We start from the raw sequence: 22464 nt of genomic DNA on the forward strand, positions 1-22464 counted from the left end.
AGTGGGTCACACACTGTCCTTTCACACTCTGGGACACTGGGTCACACACTGTCCTTTCACACTCTGGGAGAGTGGGTCACACACTGTCCTTTCACACTCTGGGATAGTGGGTCACACACTGTCCTTTCACACTCTGGGACAGTGGGTCACACACTGTCCTTTCACACTCTGCGACACTGGGTCACACACTGTCCTTTCACACTCTGGGACACTGGGTCACACACTGTCCTTTCACACTCTGGGACACTGGGTCACACACTGTCCTTTCACACTCTGGGACACTGGGTCACACACTGTCCTTTCACACTCTGGGACACTGAGTCACACACTGTCCTTTCACACTCTGCGACACTGGGTCACACACTGTCCTTTCACACTCTGGGACACTGGGTCACACACTGTCCTTTCACACTCTGGGTCACTGGGTCACACACTGTCCTTTCACACACTGGGTCACTGGGTCACACACTGTCCTTTCACACTCTGGGACACTGGGTCACACACTGTCCTTTCACACTCTGGGACACTGGGTCACACACTGTCCTTTCACACTCTGGGACAGTGGGTCACACACTGTCCTTTCACACTCTGTGACACTGGGTCACACACTGTCCTTTCACACACTGGGACAGTGAGTCACACACTGTCCTTTCACACTCTGGGACAGGGGGACACACACTGTCCTTTCACACGCTGTGACACTGGGTCACACACTGTCCTTTCACACACTGGGACAGTGGGTCACACACTGTCCTTTCACACTCTGGGACAGTGGGTCACGCACTGTCCTTTCACACTCTGGGACAGTGGGTCACGCACTGTCCTTTCACACACTGGGATACTGGGTCACACACTGTCCTTTCACACCCTGGGACACTGGGTCACACACTGTCCTTTCACACTCTGGGACAGTGGGTCACACACTGTCCTTTCACACTCTGGGACAGTGGGTCACACACTGTCCTTTCACACTCTGGGACAGTGGGTCACAAACTGTCCTTTCACACTCTGGGACAGTGGGTCACACACTGTCCTTTCACACTCTGGGGCAGTGGGTCACACACTGTCCTTTCACACTCTGGGACAGTGAGTCACACACTGTCCTTTCACACTCTGGGACACTGGGTCACACACTGTCCTTTCACACTCTGCGACACTGGGTCACACACTGTCCTTTCACACTCTGGGACACTGGGTCACACACTGTCCTTTCACACTCTGGGACAGTGGGTCACAAGCTGTCCTTTCACACTCTGGGACAGTGAGTCACACACTGTCCCTTCACACTCTGGGACAGTGGGACACGCACTGTCCTTTCACACTCTGGGACACTCGGTCACACACTGTCCTTTCACACTCTGGAACAGTGGGTCACACGCTGTACTTTCACACTCTGGGTCACTGGGTCACACACTGTCCTTTCCCACTCTGGGACAGTGGGTCACACACTGTCCTTTCACACTCTGGGACACTGGGTCACACGCTGTCCTTTCCCACTCTGCGACACTGGGTCACACACTGTCCTTTCACACTCTGGGACAGTGGGTCACACACTGTCCTTTCACACTCTGGGACAGTGGGTCACATGCTGTCCTTTCACACTCTGGGACAGTCGGTCACACACTGTCCTTTCACACTCTAGGACACTGGGTCACACGCTGTCCTTTCACACTCTGGGACAGTGGGTCACACACTGTCCTTTCACACTCTGGGACAGTGGGTCACACACTGTCCTTTCACACTCTGGGACAGTGGGTCACACACTGTCCTTTCACACTCTGGGACAGTGGGTCACACACTGTCCTTTCACACTCTGGGACTGTGGGTCACACACTGTCCTTTCACACTCTGGGACAGTGGGTCACGCACTGTCCTTTCACACTCTGGGACAGTGGGTCACACACTGTCCTTTCACACTATGGGACACTGGGTCACACACTATCCTGTCACACTCTGGGACACTGGGTCACACACTGTCCTTTCACACTCTGGGACAGTGGGTCACACACAGTCCTTTCACACTCTGGGACACTGGGTCACACGCTGTCCTTTCACACTCTGGGACAGTGAGTCACACACTGTCCTTTCACACTCTGGGACATTGGGTCACACATTGTCCTTTCACACTCTGGGACAATGGGTCACACACTGTCCTTTCACACTCTGGGACAGTGGGTCACACATTGTCCTTTCACACTCTGGGACAGTGAGTCACACACTGTGCTCTCACACTCTGGGACACTGGGTCACACACTGTCCTTTCATACTCTGGGACAGTGGGTCACACACTGTCCTTTCACACTCTGGGGCAGTGGATCACGCACTGTCCTTTCGCACTCTGGGACAGTGGGTCACACACTGTCCTTTCACACTCTTTGACACTGGGTCACGCACTGTCCTTTCACACTCTGGGACACTGGGTCACACACTGTCCTTTCATTCTCTGGGACACTGGGTCACACACTGTCCTTTCACACTCTGGGACAGTGGGTCACATGCTGTTCTTTCATACTCTGGGACAGTGGGTCACGCACTGTCCTTTCACACTCTGGGACACTGGGTCACATACTGTCCTTTCATACTCTGGGACAGTGGGTCACGCGCTGTCCTTTCACACTCTGGGACACTGGGTCACATACTGTCCTTTCATACTCTGGGACAGTGGGTCACACACTGTCCTTTCACACTCTGGGACAGTGGGTCACATACTGTCCTTTCATACTCTGGGACAGTGGGCCACGCACTGTCCTTTCACACTCTGGGACAGTGGGTCACACACTGTCCTTTCACACTCTGGGACAGTGGGTCACATACTGTGCTTTCACTCTCTGGGGCACTGGGTCACACACTGTCCTTTCACACTCTGGGACACTGGGTCACGCACTGTCCTTTCACACTCTGGGACAGTGAGTCACACACTGTCCTTTCACACTCTGGGACACTGTGTCACACACAGTCCTTTCACACTCTGGGACAGTGAGTCACACACTGTCCTTTCACACTCTGGGACACTGGGTCACACGCTGTCCTTTCCCACTCTGCGACACTGGGTCCCACACTGTCCTTTCACACTCTGGGACAGTGGGTCACACATTGTCCTTTCACTCTCTGGGACAGTGGGCCACACACTGTCCTTTCACACTCTGGGACAGTGGGTCACACACTGTCCTTTCACACTCTGGGACAGTGGGTCACACACTGTCCTTTCCCACTCTGGGACAATGGGTCATGCACTGTCCTTTCACACTCTGGGACAATGGGTCACACACTGTCCTTTCACCCTCTGGGCCAGTGGGGCACGCACTGTCCTTTCATACTCTGGGACAGTGGGCCACACACACACTGTCCTTTCACACTCTGGGACAGTGGGTCACACACACACTGTCCTTTCACACTCTGGGACAGTGGGTCACACACTGTTCTTTCCCACTCTGGGACAATGGGTCACGCACTGTCCTTTCACACTCTGGGACAATGGGTCACACACTGTCCTTTCACACTCTGGGCCAGTGGGGCACGCACCGTCCTTTCACACTCTGGGACAGTGGATCACGCACTGTCCTTTCATACTCTGGGACAGTGGATCACGCACTGTCCTTTCACACGCTGGGATAGTGGATCACGCACTGTCCTCTCACACTCTGGGACACTGGGTCACACACTGTCCTTTCACACTCTGGGACAGTGGGTCACACACTATCCTGTCACACTCTGGGACACTGGGTCACACACTGTCCTTTCACACTCTGGGACAGTGAGTCACACAGTGTCCTGTCACACTCTGGGACAATGGGTCACACACTGTCCTTTCACACTCTGGGACACTGGGTCACACACTGTCCTTTCACACTCTGGGACAGTGGGTCATATACTGTCCTTTCCCACTCTGGGACAATGGGTCACACACTGTCCTTTCACACTCTGGGACACTGGGTCACACACTGTCCTTTCACACTCTGGGACAGTGGGTCACACACTGTCCTTTCACACTCTGGGACACTGGGTCACACACTGTCCTTTCACACTCTGGGACACTGGGTCACACACTGTCCTTTCACACTCTGGGACACTGGGTCACACACTGTCCTTTCACACTCTGGGACAGTGGGTCACACACTGTCCTTTCACACTCTGGGACATTGGGTCACACACTGTCCTTTCACACTCTGGGACACTGGGTCACACACTGTCTTTTCACACTCTGCGACACTGGGTCACACACTGTCCTTTCACACTCTGGGACAGAGGGTCACACACTGTCCTTTCACACTCTGGGACAGTGGGTCACACACTGTCCTTTCACACTCTGGGACACTGGGTCACACACTGTCCTTTCACACTCTGGGAGAGTGGGTCACACACTGTCCTTTCACACTCTGGGACACTGGGTCACACACTGTCCTTTCACACTCTGGGACAGTGAGTCACACACTGTCCTTTCACACTCTGGGACACTGGGTCACACATTGTCCTTTCACACTCTGGGACACTGGGTCACACACTGTCCTTTCACACTCTGGGACAGTGGATCACACACTGTCCTTTCACACTCTGGGACAGTGAGTCACACACTGTCCTTTCACACTCTGGGACACTGGGTCACACACTGTCCTTTCACACTCTGGGACAGTGGGTCACACACTGTCCTTTCACACTCTGGGACACTGGGTCACACACTGTCCTTTCACACTCTGGGACAGGGGGGTCACACACTGTCCTTTCACACTCTGGGACACTGGGTCACACACTGTCCTTTCACACTCTGGGATAGTGGGTCACACACTGTCCTTTCACAATCTGGGACATTGGGTCACACACTGTCCTTTCACACTCTGGGACAGGGGGGTCACACACTGTCCGTTCACACTCTGGGACACTGGGTCACACACTGTCTTTTCACACTCTGCGACACTGGGTCACACACTGTCCTTTCACACTCTGGGACAGAGGGTCACACACTGTCCTTTCACACTCTGGGACAGTGGGTCACACACTGTCCTTTCACACTCTGGGACACTGGGTCACACACTGTCCTTTCACACTCTGGGAGAGTGGGTCACACACTGTCCTTTCACACTCTGGGATAGTGGGTCACACACTGTCCTTTCACACTCTGGGACAGTGGGTCACACACTGTCCTTTCACACTCTGCGACACTGGGTCACACACTGTCCTTTCACACTCTGGGACACTGGGTCACACACTGTCCTTTCACACTCTGGGACACTGGGTCACACACTGTCCTTTCACACTCTGGGACACTGGGTCACACACTGTCCTTTCACACTCTGGGACACTGAGTCACACACTGTCCTTTCACACTCTGCGACACTGGGTCACACACTGTCCTTTCACACTCTGGGACACTGGGTCACACACTGTCCTTTCACACTCTGGGTCACTGGGTCACACACTGTCCTTTCACACTCTGGGTCACTGGGTCACACACTGTCCTTTCACACTCTGGGACACTGGGTCACACACTGTCCTTTCACACTCTGGGACACTGGGTCACACACTGTCCTTTCACACTCTGGGACAGTGGGTCACACACTGTCCTTTCACACTCTGTGACACTGGGTCACACACTGTCCTTTCACACACTGGGACAGTGAGTCACACACTGTCCTTTCACACTCTGGGACAGGGGGACACACACTGTCCTTTCACACGCTGTGACACTGGGTCACACACTGTCCTTTCACACACTGGGACAGTGGGTCACACACTGTCCTTTCACACTCTGGGACAGTGGGTCACGCACTGTCCTTTCACACTCTGGGACAGTGGGTCACGCACTGTCCTTTCACACACTGGGATACTGGGTCACACACTGTCCTTTCACACCCTGGGACACTGGGTCACACACTGTCCTTTCACACTCTGGGACAGTGGGTCACACACTGTCCTTTCACACTCTGGGACAGTGGGTCACACACTGTCCTTTCACACTCTGGGACAGTGGGTCACAAACTGTCCTTTCACACTCTGGGACAGTGGGTCACACACTGTCCTTTCACACTCTGGGGCAGTGGGTCACACACTGTCCTTTCACACTCTGGGACAGTGAGTCACACACTGTCCTTTCACACTCTGGGACACTGGGTCACACACTGTCCTTTCACACTCTGCGACACTGGGTCACACACTGTCCTTTCACACTCTGGGACACTGGGTCACACACTGTCCTTTCACACTCTGGGACAGTGGGTCACAAGCTGTCCTTTCACACTCTGGGACAGTGAGTCACACACTGTCCCTTCACACTCTGGGACAGTGGGACACGCACTGTCCTTTCACACTCTGGGACACTCGGTCACACACTGTCCTTTCACACTCTGGAACAGTGGGTCACACGCTGTACTTTCACACTCTGGGTCACTGGGTCACACACTGTCCTTTCCCACTCTGGGACAGTGGGTCACACACTGTCCTTTCACACTCTGGGACACTGGGTCACACGCTGTCCTTTCCCACTCTGCGACACTGGGTCACACACTGTCCTTTCACACTCTGGGACAGTGGGTCACACACTGTCCTTTCACACTCTGGGACAGTGGGTCACATGCTGTCCTTTCACACTCTGGGACAGTCGGTCACACACTGTCCTTTCACACTCTAGGACACTGGGTCACACGCTGTCCTTTCACACTCTGGGACAGTGGGTCACACACTGTCCTTTCACACTCTGGGACAGTGGGTCACACACTGTCCTTTCACACTCTGGGACAGTGGGTCACACACTGTCCTTTCACACTCTGGGACAGTGGGTCACACACTGTCCTTTCACACTCTGGGACTGTGGGTCACACACTGTCCTTTCACACTCTGGGACAGTGGGTCACGCACTGTCCTTTCACACTCTGGGACAGTGGGTCACACACTGTCCTTTCACACTATGGGACACTGGGTCACACACTATCCTGTCACACTCTGGGACACTGGGTCACACACTGTCCTTTCACACTCTGGGACAGTGGGTCACACACTGTCCTTTCACACTCTGGGACACTGGGTCACACACTGTCCTTTCACACTCTGGGACAGTGAGTCACACACTGTCCTTTCACACTCTGGGACATTGGGTCACACATTGTCCTTTCACACTCTGGGACACTGGGTCACACACTGTCCTTTCACACTCTGGGACAGTGGGTCACACATTGTCCTTTCACACTCTGGGACAGTGAGTCACACACTGTGCTCTCACACTCTGGGACACTGGGTCACACACTGTCCTTTCATACTCTGGGACAGTGGGTCACACACTGTCCTTTCACACTCTGGGGCAGTGGATCACGCACTGTCCTTTCGCACTCTGGGACAGTGGGTCACACACTGTCCTTTCACACTCTTTGACACTGGGTCACGCACTGTCCTTTCACACTCTGGGACACTGGGTCACACACTGTCCTTTCATTCTCTGGGACACTGGGTCACACACTGTCCTTTCACACTCTGGGACAGTGGGTCACATGCTGTTCTTTCATACTCTGGGACAGTGGGTCACGCACTGTCCTTTCACACTCTGGGACACTGGGTCACATACTGTCCTTTCATACTCTGGGACAGTGGGTCACGCGCTGTCCTTTCACACTCTGGGACACTGGGTCACATACTGTCCTTTCATACTCTGGGACAGTGGGTCACACACTGTCCTTTCACACTCTGGGACAGTGGGTCACATACTGTCCTTTCATACTCTGGGACAGTGGGCCACGCACTGTCCTTTCACACTCTGGGACAGTGGGTCACACACTGTCCTTTCACACTCTGGGACAGTGGGTCACATACTGTGCTTTCACTCTCTGGGGCACTGGGTCACACACTGTCCTTTCAGACTCTGGGACACTGGGTCACGCACTGTCCTTTCACACTCTGGGACAGTGAGTCACACACTGTCCTTTCACACTCTGGGACACTGTGTCACACACTGTCCTTTCACACTCTGGGACAGTGAGTCACACACTGTCCTTTCACACTCTGGGACACTGGGTCACACGCTGTCCTTTCCCACTCTGCGACACTGGGTCCCACACTGTCCTTTCACACTCTGGGACAGTGGGTCACACATTGTCCTTTCACTCTCTGGGACAGTGGGCCACACACTGTCCTTTCACACTCTGGGACAGTGGGTCACACACTGTCCTTTCACACTCTGGGACAGTGGGTCACACACTGTCCTTTCCCACTCTGGGACAATGGGTCATGCACTGTCCTTTCACACTCTGGGACAATGGGTCACACACTGTCCTTTCACCCTCTGGGCCAGTGGGGCACGCACTGTCCTTTCATACTCTGGGACAGTGGGCCACACACACACTGTCCTTTCACACTCTGGGACAGTGGGTCACACACACACTGTCCTTTCACACTCTGGGACAGTGGGTCACACACTGTCCTTTCCCACTCTGGGACAATGGGTCACGCACTGTCCTTTCACACTCTGGGACAATGGGTCACGCACTGTCCTTTCATACTCTGGGACAGTGGATCACGCACTGTCCTTTCACACGCTGGGATAGTGGATCACGCACTGTCCTCTCACACTCTGGGACACTGGGTCACACACTGTCCTTTCACACTCTGGGACAGTGGGTCACACACTATCCTGTCACACTCTGGGACACTGGGTCACACACTGTCCTTTCACACTCTCGGACAGTGAGTCACACAGTGTCCTGTCACACTCTGGGACACTGGGTCACACACTGTCCTTTCACACTCTGGGACACTGGGTCACACACTGTCCTTTCACACTCTGGGACAGTGGGTCACATACTGTCCTTTCCCACTCTGGGACAATGGGTCACACACTGTCCTTTCACACTCTGGGACACTGGGTCACACACTGTCCTTTCACACTCTGGGACAGTGGGTCACACACTGTCCTTTCACACTCTGGGACACTGGGTCACACACTGTCCTTTCACACTCTGGGACACTGGGTCACACACTGTCCTTTCACACTCTGGGACACTGGGTCACACACTGTCCTTTCACACTCTGGGACAGTGGGTCACACACTGTCCTTTCACACTCTGGGACACTGGGTCACACACTGTCCTTTCACACTCTGGGACACTGGGTCACACACTGTCTTTTCACACTCTGCGACACTGGGTCACACACTGTCCTTTCACACTCTGGGACAGTGGATCACACACTGTCCTTTCACACTCTGGGACAGTGAGTCACACACTGTCCTTTCACACTCTGGGACACTGGGTCACACACTGTCCTTTCACAATCTGGGACAGTGGGTCACACACTGTCCTTTCACACTCTGGGACACTGGGTCACACACTGTCCTTTCACACTCTGGGACAGGGGGGTCACACACTGTCCTTTCACACTCTGGGACACTGGGTCACACACTGTCCTTTCACACTCTGGGACAGTGGGTCACACACTGTCCTTTCACAATCTGGGACATTGGGTCACACACTGTCCTTTCACACTCTGGGACAGGGGGGTCACACACTGTCCTTTCACACTCTGGGACACTGGGTCACACACTGTCTTTTCACACTCTGCGACACTGGGTCACACACTGTCCTTTCACACTCTGGGACAGAGGGTCACACACTGTCCTTTCACACTCTGGGACAGTGGGTCACACACTGTCCTTTCACACTCTGGGACACTGGGTCACACACTGTCCTTTCACACTCTGGGAGAGTGGGTCACACACTGTCCTTTCACACTCTGGGATAGTGGGTCACACACTGTCCTTTCACACTCTGGGACAGTGGGTCACACACTGTCCTTTCACACTCTGCGACACTGGGTCACACACTGTCCTTTCACACTCTGGGACACTGGGTCACACACTGTCCTTTCACACTCTGGGACACTGGGTCACACACTGTCCTTTCACACTCTGGGACACTGGGTCACACACTGTCCTTTCACACTCTGGGACACTGAGTCACACACTGTCCTTTCACACTCTGCAACACTGGGTCACACACTGTCCTTTCACACTCTGGGACACTGGGTCACACACTGTCCTTTCACACTCTGGGTCACTGGGTCACACACTGTCCTTTCACACTCTGGGTCACTGGGTCACACACTGTCCTTTCACACTCTGGGACACTGGGTCACACACTGTCCTTTCACACTCTGGGACACTGGGTCACACACTGTCCTTTCACACTCTGGGACAGTGGGTCACACACTGTCCTTTCACACTCTGTGACACTGGGTCACACACTGTCCTTTCACACACTGGGACAGTGAGTCACACACTGTCCTTTCACACTCTGGGACAGGGGGACACACACTGTCCTTTCACACGCTGTGACACTGGGTCACACACTGTCCTTTCACACACTGGGACAGTGGGTCACACACTGTCCTTTCACACTCTGGGACAGTGGGTCACGCACTGTCCTTTCACACTCTGGGACAGTGGGTCACGCACTGTCCTTTCACACACTGGGATACTGGGTCACACACTGTCCTTTCACACCCTGGGACACTGGGTCACACACTGTCCTTTCACACTCTGGGACAGTGGGTCACACACTGTCCTTTCACACTCTGGGACAGTGGGTCACACACTGTCCTTTCACACTCTGGGACAGTGGGTCACAAACTGTCCTTTCACACTCTGGGACAGGGGGGTCACTCACTGTACTTTCACACTCTGGGACAGTGGGTCACACACTGTCCTTTCACACTCTGGGACAGTGGGTCACACACTGTCCTTTCACACTCTGGGACAGGGGGGTCACTCACTGTCCTTTCACACTCTGGGACAGTGGGTCACACACTGTCCTTTCACACTCTGGGACACTGGGTCACACACTGTCCTTTCACTCTCTGGGACACTGGGTCACACACTGTCCTTTCACACTCTGGCACAGTGGGTCACACACTGTCCTTTCACACTCTGGGACAGTGGGTCACACACTGTCCTTTCACACTCTGGGACAAGGGGGTCACTCACTGTCCTTTCACACTCTGGGACAGTGGGACACACACTGTCCTTTCACACTCTGGGACAGTGAGTCACACACTGTCCTTTCACCCTCTGGGACAGTGGGTCACACACTGTCCTTTCACACTCTGGGACAATGAGTCACACACTGCCCTTTCACACTCTGGGACAGGTGGGTCACTCACTGTCCTTTCACCCTCTGGAACAGTGGGTCACACACTGTCCTTTCACACTCTGGGACACGGGGTCACACACTGTCCTTTCAGACTCTTGGACAGTGGGTCACACACTGTCCTTTCACACTCTGGGACAGGGGGGTCACTCACTGTCCTTTCACACTCTGGGACAGTGGGACACACACTGTCCTTTCACACTCTGGGACAGTGAGTCACACACTGTCCTTTCACCCTCTGGGACAGTGGGTCACACACTGTCCTTTCAAACTCTGGGACAATGAGTCACACACTCTCCTTTCACACTCTGGGACAGGGGGGTCACTCACTGTCCTTTCACCCTCTGGGACAGTGGGTCACACACTATCCTTTCACACTCTGGGACACGGGATCACACACTGTCCTTTCAGACTCTGGGACAGTGGGTCACACACTGTCCTTTTACACTCTGGGACACTGGGTCACAATCTGTCCTTTCACACTCTGGGACTGTGAGTCACACACTGTCCTTTCACACTCTGTGACAGTGGGTCACACACTGTCCTTTCACACTCTGGGGCAGTGGGTCACACACTGTCCTTTCACACTCTGGGACAGTGAGTCACACACTGTCCTTTCACACTCTGGGACACTGGGTCACACACTGTCCTTTCACACTCTGCGACACTGGGTCACACACTGTCCTTTCACACTCTGGGACACTGGGTCACACACTGTCCTTTCACACTCTGGGACAGTGGGTCACAAGCTGTCCTTTCACACTCTGGGACAGTGAGTCACACACTGTCCCTTCACACTCTGGGACAGTGGGTCACGCACTGTCCTTTCACACTCTGGGACACTCGGTCACACACTGTCCTTTCACACTCTGGGACAGTGGGTCACACGCTGTCCTTTCACACTCTGGGACACTGGGTCACACACTGTCCTTTCCCACTCTGGGACAGTGGGTCACACACTGTCCTTTCACACTCTGGGACACTGGGTCACACGCTGTCCTTTCCCACTCTGCGACACTGGGTCACACACTGTCCTTTCACACTCTGGGACAGTGGGTCACACACTGTCCTTTCACACTCTGGGACAGTGGGTCACATGCTGTCCTTTCACACTCTGGGACAGTCGGTCACACACTGTCCTTTCACACTCTAGGACACTGGGTCACACGCTGTCCTTTAACACTCTGGGACAGTGGGTCACACACTGTCCTTTCACACTCTGGGACAGTGGGTCACGCACTGTCCTTTCACACTCTGGGACAGTGGGTCACACACTGTCCTTTCACACTATGGGACACTGGGTCACACACTATCCTGTCACACTCTGGGACACTGGGTCACACACTGTCCTTTCACACTCTGGGACAGTGGGTCACACACTGTCCTTTCACACTCTGGGACACTGGGTCACACGCTGTCCTTTCACACTCTGGGACAGTGAGTCACACACTGTCCTTTCACACTCTGGGACATTGGGTCACACATTGTCCTTTCACACTCTGGGACACTGGGTCACACACTGTCCTTTCACACTCTGGGACAGTGGGTCACACATTGTCCTTTCACACTCTGGGACAGTGAGTCACACACTGTGCTCTCACACTCTGGGACACTGGGTCACACACTGTCCTTTCATACTCTGGGACAGTGGGTCACACATTGTCCTTTCACACTCTGGGGCAGTGGATCACGCACTGTCCTTTCGCACTCTGGGACAGTGGGTCACACACTGTCCTTTCACACTCTTTGACACTGGGTCACGCACTGTCCTTTCACACTCTGGGACACTGGGTCACACACTGTCCTTTCATTCTCTGGGACACTGGGTCACACACTGTCCTTTCACACTCTGGGACAGTGGGTCACATGCTGTTCTTTCATACTCTGGGACAGTGGGTCACGCACTGTCTTTTCACACTCTGGGACACTGGGTCACATACTGTCCTTTCATACTCTGGGACAGTGGGTCACGCGCTGTCCTTTCACACTCTGGGACACTGGGTCACATACTGTCCTTTCATACTCTGGGACAGTGGGTCACACACTGTCCTTTCACACTCTGGGACAGTGGGTCACATACTGTCCTTTCATACTCTGGGACAGTGGGCCACGCACTGTCCTTTCACACTCTGGGACAGTGGGTCACACACTGTCCTTTCACACTCTGGGACAGTGGGTCACATACTGTGCTTTCACTCTCTGGGGCACTGGGTCACACACTGTCCTTTCACACTCTGGGACACTGGGTCACGCACTGTCCTTTCACACTCTGGGACAGTGAGTCACACACTGTCCTTTCACACTCTGGGACACTGTGTCACACACTGTCCTTTCACACTCTGGGACAGTGAGTCACACACTGTCCTTTCACACTCTGGGACACTGGGTCACACGCTGTCCTTTCCCACTCTGCGACACTGGGTCCCACACTGTCCTTTCACACTCTGGGACAGTGGGTCACACATTGTCCTTTCACTCTCTGGGACAGTGGGCCACACACTGTCCTTTCACACTCTGGGACAGTGGGTCACACACTGTCCTTTCACACTCTGGGACAGTGGGTCACACACTGTCCTTTCCCACTCTGGGACAATGGGTCATGCACTGTCCTTTCACACTCTGGGACAATGGGTCACACACTGTCCTTTCACCCTCTGGGCCAGTGGGGCACGCACTGTCCTTTCATACTCTGGGACAGTGGGCCACACACACACTGTCCTTTCACACTCTGGGACAGTGGGTCACACACACACTGTCCTTTCACACTCTGGGACAGTGGGTCACACACTGTCCTTTCCCACTCTGGGACAATGGGTCACGCACTGTCCTTTCACACTCTGGGACAATGGGTCACACACTGTCCTTTCACACTCTGGGCCAGTGGGGCACGCACCGTCCTTTCACACTCTGGGACAGTGGATCACGCACTGTCCTTTCATACTCTGGGACAGTGGATCACGCACTGTCCTTTCACACGCTGGGATAGTGGATCACGCACTGTCCTCTCACACTCTGGGACACTGGGTCACACACTGTCCTTTCACACTCTGGGACAGTGGGTCACACACTATCCTGTCACACTCTGGGACACTGGGTCACACACTGTCCTTTCACACTCTGGGACAGTGAGTCACACAGTGTCCTGTCACACTCTGGGACACTGGGTCACACACTGTCCTTTCACACTCTGGGACACTGGGTCACACACTGTCCTTTCACACTCTGGGACAGTGGGTCACATACTGTCCTTTCCCACTCTGGGACAATGGGTCACACACTGTCCTTTCACACTCTGGGACACTGGGTCACACACTGTCCTTTCACACTCTGGGACAGTGGGTCACACACTGTCCTTTCACACTCTGGGACATTGGGTCACACACTGTCCTTTCACACTCTGGGACACTGGGTCACACACTGTCCTTTCACACTCTGGGACACTGGGTCACACACTGTCCTTTCACACTCTGGGACAGTGGGTCACACACTGTCCTTTCACACTCTGGGACACTGGGTCACACACTGTCCTTTCACACTCTGGGACACTGGGTCACACACTGTCCTTTCACACTCTGGGACAGTGAGTCACACACTGTCCTTTCACACTCTGGGACACTGGGTCACACACTGTCCTTTCACACTCTGGGACACTGGGTCACACACTGTCCTTTCACACTCTGGGACAGTGGGTCACACACTGTCCTTTCACACTCTGGGACACTGGGTCACACACTGTCCTTTCACACTCTGGGACACTGGGTCACGCACTGTCCTTTCACACTCTGGGACAGTGAGTCACACACTGTCCTTTCACACTCTGGGACACTGTGTCACACACTGTCCTTTCACACTCTGGGACAGTGAGTCACACACTGTCCTTTCCCACTCTGGGACACTGGGTCACACGCTGTCCTTTCCCACTCTGCGACACTGGGTCACACACTGTCCTTTCACACTCTGGGACAGTGGGTCACACATTGTCCTTTCACTCTCTGGGACAGTGGGCCACACACTGTCCTTTCACACTCTGGGACAGTGGGTCACACACTGTCCTTTCACACTCTGGGACAGTGGGTCACACACTGTCTTTCCCACTCTGGGACAATGGGTCATGCACTGACCTTTCACACTCTGGGACAATGGGTCACACACTGTCCTTTCACCCTCTGGGCCAGTGGGGCACGCACTGTCCTTTCATACTCTGGGACAGTGGGCCACACACACACTGTCCTTTCACACTCTGGGACAGTGGGTCACACACACACTGTCCTTTCACACTCTGGGACAGTGGGTCACACACTGTCCTTTCCCACTCTGGGACAATGGGTCACGCACTGTCCTTTCACACTCTGGGACAATGGGTCACACGCTGTCCTTTCACACTCTGGGCCAGTGGGGCACGCACCGTCCTTTCACACTCTGGGACAGTGGATCACGCACTGTCCTTTCATACTCTGGGACAGTGGATCACGCACTGTCCTTTCACACTCTGGGATAGTGGATCACGCACTGTCCTCTCACACTCTGGGACACTGGGTCACACACTGTCCTTTCACACTCTGGGACAGTGGGTCACACACTATCCTGTCACACTCTGGGACACTGGGTCACACACTGTCCTTTCACACTCTGGGACAGTGAGTCACACAGTGTCCTGTCACACTCTGGGACACTGGGTCACACACTGTCCTTTCACACTCTGGGACACTGGGTCACACACTGTCCTTTCACACTCTGGGACACTGGGTCACACACTGTCCTTTCACACTCTGGGACAATGGGTCACGCACTGTCCTTTCACACTCTGGGCCAGTGGGGCACGCACTGTCCTTTCACACTCTGGGACAGTGGATCACGCACTGTCCTTTCATACTCTGGGACAGTGGATCACGCACTGTCCTCTCACACTCTGGGACACTGGGTCACACACTGTCCTTTCACACTCTGGGACAGTGGGTCACACACTATCCTGTCACACTCTGGGACACTGGGTCACACACTGTCCTTTCACACTCTCGGACAGTGAGTCACACACTGTCCTTTCACACTCTGGGACACTGGGTCACACACTGTCCTTTCACACTCTGGGACACTGGGTCACACACTGTCCTTTCACACTCTGGGACAGTGGGTCACACACTGTCCTTTCACACTCTGGGACAGTGAGTCACACACTGTCCTTTCACACACTGGGTCAGTGAGTCACACACTGTCCTTTCACGCTCTGGGACACTGGGTCACACGCTGTCCTTTCACACTCTGGGACACTGGGTCACACACTGTCCTTTCACACTCTGGGACACTGGGTCACACACTGTCCTTTCACACTCTGGGACACTGGGTCACACACTGTCCTTTCACACTCTGGGACACTGGGTCACACACTGTCCTTTCACCCTCTGGGACAGTGGGTCACACACTGTCCTTTCACACTCTGGGACAGTGGGTGACACACACACTGTCCTTTCACACTCTGGGACAGTGGGTCACACACTGTCCTTTCCCACTCTGGGACAATGGGTCACGCACTGTCCTTTCACACTCTGGGACAATGGGTCACACGCTGTCCTTTCACACTCTGGGCCAGTGGGGCACGCACCGTCCTTTCACACTCTGGGACAGTGGATCACGCACTGTCCTTTCATACTCTGGGACAGTGGATCACGCACTGTCCTTTCACACTCTGGGATAGTGGATCACGCACTGTCCTCTCACACTCTGGGACACTGGGTCACACACTGTCCTTTCACACTCTGGGACAGTGGGTCACACACTATCCTGTCACACTCTGGGACACTGGGTCACACACTGTCCTTTCACACTCTGGGACAGTGAGTCACACAGTGTCCTGTCACACTCTGGGACACTGGGTCACACACTGTCCTTTCACACTCTGGGACACTGGGTCACACACTGTCCTTTCACACTCTGGGACACTGGGTCACACACTGTCCTTTCACACTCTGGGACAATGGGTCACGCACTGTCCTTTCACACTCTGGGCCAGTGGGGCACGCACTGTCCTTTCACACTCTGGGACAGTGGATCACGCACTGTCCTTTCATACTCTGGGACAGTGGATCACGCACTGTCCTCTCACACTCTGGGACACTGGGTCACACACTGTCCTTTCACACTCTGGGACAGTGGGTCACACACTATCCTGTCACACTCTGGGACACTGGGTCACACACTGTCCTTTCACACTCTCGGACAGTGAGTCACACACTGTCCTTTCACACTCTGGGACACTGGGTCACACACTGTCCTTTCACACTCTGGGACACTGGGTCACACACTGTCCTTTCACACTCTGGGACAGTGGGTCACACACTGTCCTTTCACACTCTGGGACAGTGAGTCACACACTGTCCTTTCACACACTGGGTCAGTGAGTCACACACTGTCCTTTCACGCTCTGGGACACTGGGTCACACGCTGTCCTTTCACACTCTGGGACACTGGGTCACACACTGTCCTTTCACACTCTGGGACACTGGGTCACACACTGTCCTTTCACACTCTGGGACACTGGGTCACACACTGTCCTTTCACACTCTGGGACACTGGGTCACACACTGTCCTTTCACCCTCTGGGACAGTGGGTCACACACTGACCTTTCACACTCTGGGACACTGGGTCACACACTGTCCTTTCACACTCTGGGACAGTGTGGGTGAAACGCTCCAGCCCAGGCAGCATCCTGGTGGATCTCCTCTGCACCCACTCCAATGCAATCACATCCCTCCTGCAGTGTGGTGACCAGAACCGCACACAGTTCTCCAGCTGTGGCTTAACCAGTGTTTTATACAGGGGCTGGTTTAGCACAGGGCTAAATCCCTGGCTTTTAAATCAGACCAAGGCAGGCCAGCAGCACGGTTCAATTCCTGTACCAGCCTCCCCGAACAGGCGCTGGAATGTGGCGACTAGGGGCTTTTCACAGTAACTTCATTTGAAACCTACTTGTGACAATAAGCGATTTTCATTTTCATTTCATTACAGCTCCAGCATCACCTCCTTGCTCTTAAATTCTGTGCCTCGGCTAAGAAAAGGGAAGTGTCCCAGAGGACGCCTTTTTTTAAAAAAATTTAGAATACTCAATTGATTATTTCCAATTAAGGGGCAATTTGGTTTGGCCAATCCACCTACCCTGCACATCTTTGGGTGCGCTGGGCAAGATCCAGATATACATATTTAAATAAGCTGTACGGCACATTCAAATATGCTTGTGCTGGATTCTCCCGGGGCACAGGAGCTAACAGCATCACCAGCGAGGCCCGGGCCAGGTGTCACTTAGTACTGGTCCACATTGACCAGGCCTAATGGCAACTGGAGGGTCTTCCAGGCCTTTGGTGACCTCTAGGTGGTTGGGGACACAGCAAGGTGACTCCCTGGCATTCCCTCTGGCACCTGGGCACTTTGGCACTGCCAGGTTTGCACCTTGACACTCCCACCCTCGCACCGCCACAGTGCCCGGGTAACACTGCCAGGGGGAGGGACAGTGTGGCAGGGGCACGGCCAGGATGGCAGGGGCAGTGCCAGGCTGGCAGGGGCAGTGACAGGGTGGCAGCGGCTCTGCCAGGGTGGCAGCGGCTCTGCCAGGGTGGCAGGGGCAGTGACAGGGTGGCCTTCCAGGCAGACCATTCTAGATCTTAAACACTTATTGCATAAAAAACATTCTCCTCAACTCCCCGAGTTCTTTTCTCAATTATCTTAAATCTGTGCCCTCTGGTTACTGACGATTTGCCATTGCAAACAGTTTCTCCTCATTCACTCTATCAAATCCTTCTTGCACACCTCTGTTAAATCTATCCTCAACCCTCTCTGCTGATACGATTGAAACATACAAGATTCTTCGGGGGTTCGTCAAGGTAAATGTTGGAAGGATGTTTAATAATAATCTTTTTATTGTCACAAATAAGCTTACATTAACACTGCAATGAGGTTCCTGTGAAAAGCCCCTAGTCGCCACACACCGGTGCCTGTTCGGGTACACAGAGGGAGAATTCAGAATGTCCAATTCACCTAACAACACGTCTTTCTGGACTTGTGGGAGGAAACCGGAGCACCCGGAGGAAACCCCCGCAGACACGGGGAGAACGTGCAGACTCCGCACAGACAGTGACCCAAGTCGGGAATCGAACCTGGGGCCCTGGCGCTGTGAAGCCACCGTGCTAACCATCGTGCCACCCTTCCACTCCTGGGAGAGTGTCGGGCCAGAGGGCAGAGTCGCAGAATAAGGAGGAGCTCATTTAAGATGGATTTGAGGAAGAATTTCTTCCTCAGTGAGTGGTGAATCAGGACGCTGTGGAGGCCAGAGTCTTGAACATTTTCAAGTTTGAGATCAATAGGTTTTTAATCCGTTGATAAATTGAGGTTTACAGAACTAAGACAGGAAAGTGGATTTAGTGAGTGTTAGATCAGCCATGATCATCGCAGGATAATAGAATCACAGAATCCCTACAGTGCAGAAGGAGGCCATTCGGCCCATCGAGTCGGCATTGACCCTTCGAAAGACCACGCTACTTAGGCCCAATGCCCCACCCTATTCATGTAACCCCACTCTAAGGGGCAATTTATCGCAGCCAATCCACCTAACCTGCACATCGTTGGACTGTGGGAGGAATCCAGAGCACCCGGAGGAAACGCACGCACACACGGGGAGAAGGTGCAGACTCCACACAGTCACCCAAGGCCGGAATTGAACCCAGGACCCTGGATCTGTGAGGCAGCAGTGCTAACCACTGTGCCACCGTACCGCCCCTAGTCTTATCTTATTAAATGGCAGACTAGACTGGACGGGCTAAATGGCTGACTGCTGTCCCGATATTTTACGGTGTAAGAAGAATCCTAGCTTGCCCAGTCTTTCAGCTTTGAAGTCTCTCATTCCTAGTCTCATTCCAGTAAATCTACGCTAAGGGCCCGATCGAATATGACCTCATCATGCCCGACTCGGGACGCGACAAGGCCGTTCAATCTCGCGGGAGGCCTCTCACAAGATTGGTGACGCTTGGGATGCCTCGCGAGATTGAATGAAATTTCACGAGACGTCGCAATCCCGCCCAATGAGGGTGGGATCCAGATTTACATATTTAAGTGAGCAGGTAGCTTCACTGAAGTATCTCTGCGCCGGACTCTTCCGAAGCCCGGGAATGAACGCCTGGGAGTCCTCGCTGTGGCGCCGTTTAACACTGGTCCGCAAACACATGGACCGGGCATAACGGCACATGAGGTGCTCTCCCAGGCCTCCGGAGGCCCCTGGGTGGTCAGGCTCTCGGAAGGGTGATACCCTGGCATTCCCTCTGCTTTTGCAATGCCACCGATCACCCTGGCGGTGCCCAGTTGGCAATGCCAGGCCGGCAGGGGCACTGCCAAGGTACCAGGCTGGCAGTAGCAAGGTGCCCGGATGCCAGGATGTCCATGCCGAGGATTGGGCCAGGAGTGCCCTGTCCTTATGAGGCCAGAAAAAGAGCCGTTTCACAGCGGGGTCGCTCTTCGTGCTCCAGGCGCTGAGAAACACGCCTCTATCCACACCCAAAACGGAACTCTTTTTCCCCTTAAATCGCCTTGACATTCTTCCTGAAGTGTGGTGCCCAGAATTGGCCAAAATAGTCCAGCTGAGGCCTGACTATTATAAAAATGTCACGTAATTGCTTTTGTATTCTATGTGTCTGATAACAAAGCCACAATCCCTCGCTGTCTGCTCTTCCACAGCCGTCTCAACTTGTCCTGTCACCTTCAAAAGGTTGTATTTTTTTTGATCACAGGCATCTGTCACTCAGGGATAGGGCAGGGGAGTGGGCCTAGGTTCAGGGTGCTCATTCGGAGGGTCGGTGCAGACTCGATGGGCCAAAAGGCCTCCGCCTGCACTGCAGGGATTCTATGACTCGATGGACAGAGACGTGCAAGCGTGCGACATTCAAGGAGCCAGGTCGCCGTGAGCCACCACAGCCAGGACAGGATTGAACTCAAGCCTTTGGTGTCATTCTGTGTCACAGCCAACCAATCTAGCCAACTAACCGATGCCTACCCTTCAGAGGTGTGTGGAAAGTCCCCCGCCCTCTGCCCCTTCAACATTCCACCATTTCGTTTTCATTGCCTCTCCTCAATTTTCCCACCAACATAAATCAGTTCATATTCAGAGTGAGCTCTGAGGGGGGGGTTGGGGAGACCTTATGAAGAGGGCAGACTCACCCCGGCTTCGACGTGCCGCTTTTGGGTTTGGCAGAACTCCGGTTTGAACGGAAACCTAACTGGGGCACGCTCCTCCTCTTTTTCTTCGATGCGACATCAGTTTGGCGACTGGTGAGGTGACTGAAGGGAGGAAGCCAGGCTGACGGACTGGAGTCGTTCCCCTCCATGGATGCTGAAGTCAGGACTGCCTTGGCCCACGGTGAGGGGTCTGAGGGCTGCGGAAAGGTTAACTCTGAAAATTACAATCTTCCACAGCCCTGTCCCAGGACAAGTCAGAATGCTTCATTCCGGTCTGTTTTACATAAATGTACAGATATTTTTCAGACCCAGAACCACAGAATTCCAACAGTGCAGAATGAGGCCATTCGGCCCATCGAGTCTACACTGACCCTCTGAAAGAGCACCCTACCGAAGCCCATTCCCCTGTCCTAACCCCGTACCGCACCTAACTTCCACATCTTTGGACGCTAAGGGGTAATTTATCACGGCCAATCCACGTAACCTGCACATCTTTGGACAGTGAGAGGAAACCGGAGCACCCGGAGGAACCCCACGCACACACAGGGAAAAAGTGCAGACTCTACACAGTCATCCAAGGTTGGAATTGAACCCGAGTCCCTGGCGCTGTGAGGCAGCAGTTAACCACTGTGCCACCGTGAAAAGAATAACATTAAAAAAGAAAACTTAAGTGAACATGTTTTCTGCTAAAAACAAATAAAATAGTTATTTCTGACTGTAGCAAGTACCATCAAAAGGTTTAATTCAGAGGTATCAACATTCTGAGCACATCCTCCAATTCTTTTCCCCCAAAGACACAAATCTTTACTGCCTCAGGATATCAGCTGTTGGGTCAACACTCTCATTTCTGACTCAGAAAGTTGTCGGTTCAAGTCCCACTCTGGAGACATGCACACAAAGTCCAGACTGGCACAGCCAGTACAATACTGACCGAATGCTGCACCGTCAGAGGTGCCATGGTTCAGTTTAGATGTTAAACCAAGGTCTTATCTGCCCTCCCTGGTGTGCTGGTCATTATCTGTACCTCAATCTGCAGATTAGCTGGTCAGCATCACATTGATGTGGGATCTTGCTGTGTAATTTGAACAGTGACTGCACTTCACTCGTACCCTCAATGGCCTTATGACATCC

General features: G+C 53.7%; 1 protein-coding gene across 3 annotated transcripts in view; it reads right to left on the bottom strand.

Moving 5' to 3' along the window:
- ostn (osteocrin) overlaps window positions 1-22464 on the bottom strand; it is a 76076-nt gene that overhangs the window by 40301 nt on the left and 13311 nt on the right. For all 3 annotated transcript variants that reach the window (XM_072473412.1, XM_072473413.1, XM_072473415.1), the window contains exon 3: window positions 21316-21530. In XM_072473412.1, coding sequence (XP_072329513.1) covers window positions 21316-21530 — 215 coding nt within the window. The remainder of the gene's footprint in view (window positions 1-21315; window positions 21531-22464) is intronic.

This window comes from Scyliorhinus torazame, chromosome 14, assembly GCF_047496885.1.
Source record: "Scyliorhinus torazame isolate Kashiwa2021f chromosome 14, sScyTor2.1, whole genome shotgun sequence".
NCBI classification, from domain to species: domain Eukaryota; kingdom Metazoa; phylum Chordata; class Chondrichthyes; order Carcharhiniformes; family Scyliorhinidae; genus Scyliorhinus; species Scyliorhinus torazame.